This window comes from Eimeria tenella, genomic scaffold (genome assembly GCF_000499545.2).
Source record: "Eimeria tenella Houghton genomic scaffold, Eth_scaff47, whole genome shotgun sequence".
In the NCBI taxonomy this organism is placed as follows: Eukaryota; Apicomplexa; class Conoidasida; order Eucoccidiorida; family Eimeriidae; genus Eimeria; species Eimeria tenella.
Genome location: NW_013543383.1, coordinates 221036 through 225114, shown reverse-complemented (window position 1 = coordinate 225114; position 4079 = coordinate 221036). Strand labels below are relative to the sequence as shown.

General features: G+C 51.2%; 1 protein-coding gene across 1 annotated transcript; it reads left to right on the top strand.

Annotated features, from left to right (window-relative positions):
* Window positions 1-1181: 1181 nt before the first annotated feature.
* Window positions 1182-4079, top strand: ETH_00022450 (uncharacterized protein; the record flags this gene model as incomplete). The annotated part of the gene is made up of 1 exon (XM_013377182.1): window positions 1182-4079. The coding sequence occupies one exon, from the start codon at window positions 1182-1184 to the stop codon at window positions 4077-4079; it is 2898 nt and encodes a 965-aa protein (XP_013232636.1).

Here is a 4079-nt window from a genome sequence, read left to right as displayed (position 1 = left end):
CCAGACATGTACGTCTTTCGCAGCTTCAACTTTCCCAGAATCAACGGACCTAAACATGTGGTGAGTGCACAAAGGTAAATATACGCAGATGTGCCCAGTTAGGCCAACTAGCGCTTTAGTAATAAAATTGAATCATAGATTAATTTGTCGCCATTGGAGCGCCAATTCGAATTCTAATGTCTTGCCGACAAGGCATGTTGCTGTAGTGGTCTTACAAATGGTTCATTTTAGCTGTATGAACAGCAGTCCCGCAACTCCCGAAAGGTATGCATGGGAGGCAAATACATCAAATAATAGAGATGAGCAGCAATGTTTCACCCAGGCTGGTGGCGGGTGAGAAATAACGACGGAAGATTGACTACCAAAGCAGTTTTGTCAATGCCAACCATGAACTGCCGTTGGGCGACAAGGCTGCGGCCGCATGTCACACCGCAGAGCCCCTTGAAAAAACAGGCTAGGGCCCTTCAAAAAGTATCAAACAAACTTGCGAAGATTGTTCTCCTTGTCACTTAGTGTGGGGGCTCATTTTTGACGTATTGACTACAAGTACCAAACAGAAGGCGCCCTAGCCTGCGTCCGTCCACACGTCCTCGTGTCTTAATGGCAGTTTGGAATACACTACTTCTTTTTATTGCAGTTGATTGATAAGGACAGTATTTTTATGTCGTGTTCAGAGCCATCTGTTCTTCTCCGCCATTGCGTTGCCTGTGACCCGTGGTGCTCAAGTCACTCTGCGGCTCAAGATCTCCTACTCTTTTTTCCTCCTCACATTGTCCTATCTTCTATGGGCCAGCTTAACCTTTCTGTTCTCTCATAGAAAGGGGGGCAGGCAGCTCTGTGCGATCCGGAATATAGCAGCGCCATGGCGACTAGCTTTCGCTACAGTAACATGTGGCACAGCGGATGATTCCCTCAGGAGCATTTCGTAAATTATCGGAAGATAGGCAGATTTGTTGCTAGGCCTGCCACGCCGAATCTCTGGAGGCCGACACCAGCGACTGAGTACACTTTGAGCCCTTCACAGTGGAATAATTGAGGGGGAAGGGGACAGAGAAGTATTGAAACCACTGGCCAGGTATTAAAGCCGCCGGCCAGCTTTCGTTGCCTTTTCTGCTGATGCTCCACAAACATTTTGGAGGGCCAGGAGTTCAAGGTGAATCGGGAGCACTAGCCAACACCTAATGGTGCAGCCCACGCCACCAGGTTTTCACTGCTTTGATGACACCGTGACTGGCGGGTATTCACCAAGAAACTCATCGCCAGGCGGCAGAGAGTCGCAACTACCAACTGCAAATACGCATGCGGAGAAGGGACAAACAGTAGAGTCAGCGGAGGCAGGATCACAAGCGTCAAGATCATCACCATGGTCAGCAGCAGCAAAGCCACATATACAAATGGCAAAGCATCCAGTAAAGGCAGAAAAAGACGAACTTATGTCAGGAGCGAGGGATACAACAACTTCACGGGCAGGAGTAGCGTCGGAGTCAGGAGAAACAGGATCGGCAAAGAACCTAGTGAGTGATACAGGCATCCATTCGTTGTCATGTTTGCCTGGCACTTGCGAAATCTTTCGGGCGCATACTTCGCATTTGCCTTTTAATGGGGAACCCCCCTGGCTGCCTGTAGACCCAGACAAACGTGTGCATCTGAGGCTGCTTTGGGGCTTTTACACTTCTTCTCTCCCTATCAGCTACAGTGCAATGCAGGATGCTCTCAGTCAGGGAGATTTATCTGCACTGAGGGCGGAGGCAGCTCTACTGTCGATCATCTCGAGAGCGCTGGGGTTCACCTGTCTTTCACTCTCTGCTAAGAGAGTGGCAGAGATCTGTGACATGAGAGATACCGGCAGCTTCAATCCTGCGTGGGGACCTCGCCATCCGGTGGGCGCGGAAGAATGCTGCGAAATTCACAGCCACCCTGCGCAACCGACGCAGCAGTTGCTGCAGCGGCAACAGCCGCAGCAACAGGAGCACTTGAATGCACCGCAACGACGAGAATTCAGCGCCAGCGGCAACACCAGCAGCAATTCACTGCCTAGAGAACTGGAACCCTTTCATGAGGGCTCTTCCTTCCGTTTTCAAAGAACTTTTGGCCTTATTGGGGCTGTGCACGGCAATGGAAAGGAAAGAAACGCAGGGGCACAAACAGAAGCTGAAACTGTAGTAGGGGAGCCAGCTCCCGATAAACTACGAGCAACAGGGCCAGAAGGTACGAAGATTTTCCTCCATGGAAGCAACAAGCAAGGGCTTCCCAGTCGTGGCTCTGCTGCTTCACAGCTGCCGTGCCAGCGCCTTCAGGGCCGGCACATGCAACAGAAGCACGCAGAACATCAGCGGCACCAACAAAAGGAACGAAAGCTGTTGGAGAAGCACGACGCGGGGTATCACAGACAAGCTCACAAGCAGCAACAAGGGCCCCTCACTGGAAAGCAAGAGCTTAGTGGACGGCAGCAACACCAGCAGATTCGTTATCCTCGTAATCAAAAACCATCTACACAGCAGAAGCAGCCGCAGCACCACCGTAATAATATGCATCTTGCTGGGATGGGCAACTGTAAAGACAGCCTTTGTAAAGCTATTGCTCTCTGTTTCCTGGAGGTTCATGTGGCAAAGTCTAGACTGGATCCCCTTTTCCAGGAAGACATGCGAGTCAGCGAAGCTACTTCCTCTTATGATGAAGCAGCTCTGAGATCACCTTCCAGTCCGACAGCACAAGATAATGACTTAAAAGTGCCATGGAGTCTCCCGCGACATCTTTTAACGGTAGAATCAAGGCCACGAACAGTATTAGCAGCAGCAGCAAGTCGAATTGATGCGAAGGCAGCGGTGAATACACTGCCGCGTTCCCCAATAACAGTAGTACAAACAGCGTCGAAGATAGCTTTGAAGTTCGTTCGTGCTTGGAGTGGAGCCACTGCATATACTGCTGCTTCCTTTGCCACTTGCGGCACGGCTATCACTACACCGATGTGGCGGCCATTTTCACCTTCTTCGAGCGTTCGGGGCTGGCTAGTTCGGACCCGCTTACTTCTTTTTTCTGAACTCAGTGGGGCAAGTGTCTCTCCACTTGTGGCAAATTTTGAAGCAAAAACTGCTGCAGCAGCACAGGGAAGCTGCAAAGGCGCCCTCCAGAGAGCCATCGTACTGCTGAATCAACGGTATGGGAGCCCCAAAATATCATATGGCCCCCTCAAGGGAAACTCCTGGCTCAGCAACTTTCTCCTCCATGGTGAGCCGAAGCTGATAAAGCATGTGCTGCACGGAGTGCTGGGAAAAGCGAAGGGAGCAGCTAGGCGTAAAGGGGCTTCTTTGCTCAGCCTTGTAAAGAGACTGCTGGTGCCTGTCGGTGCAACGCTGCAGACAGTGCACAAACTTTTGGAAATTGCTATTCTTTGGAAGGCATCAGGATTTGGAGGAATCCAGCTGCCTGGCTTCTCGGTTCTATGGCCGGGCACAAGTCCTGAATTTAACAGGAACTGCACTGACAACCGCTGCAGCCAAGTCGATGAGTGGGGCGGGAATTCAAGAACCTGCAACCTTAGCTCCTGGGTAAACAGTGAAGGGTTGAGGCAGAAGAATGCATCGTCAACATGGCACTGGTCTTCCTTGGGAAATATCCCAGATATGTGCTCATATCACAACCTCGTAAACTCTCATTTGTCTGATTTGTCGCTGCCCTTCGCACAATTGAAGCAGCAACAACAGCAGCATGTTGCTGACCTGCAACTACCGCATCAAAAGATGCAAGTAGGGCAGTTTTGTGGCTTTGTCGGCGGGCTCACTCCGAGCTCGTCCACTGTTGTGTCCTTCCATACACCTGTTGCATCCCCAGAAGTCTTGACGGACTCGAGGACAAGCAGAAGCGTAGAGGAGAAAGATGGCAGTTATACAGCGGTCACGAGTGGCCTACGGAGAAACATTCCGTTCGGAAGGAATTCACAAACTAGCGCAGCAAAGAAAGTAGCAGTGGCTGGCGCTGCTGCTGCTGCTGCCACCGCTTCATGGGGCGCCGCTGCTTCATCGCCCCGACTGATGACTTGCTGCCAGCCTCAGCGTCACGTCTCATTTCAGAAGAGTTAG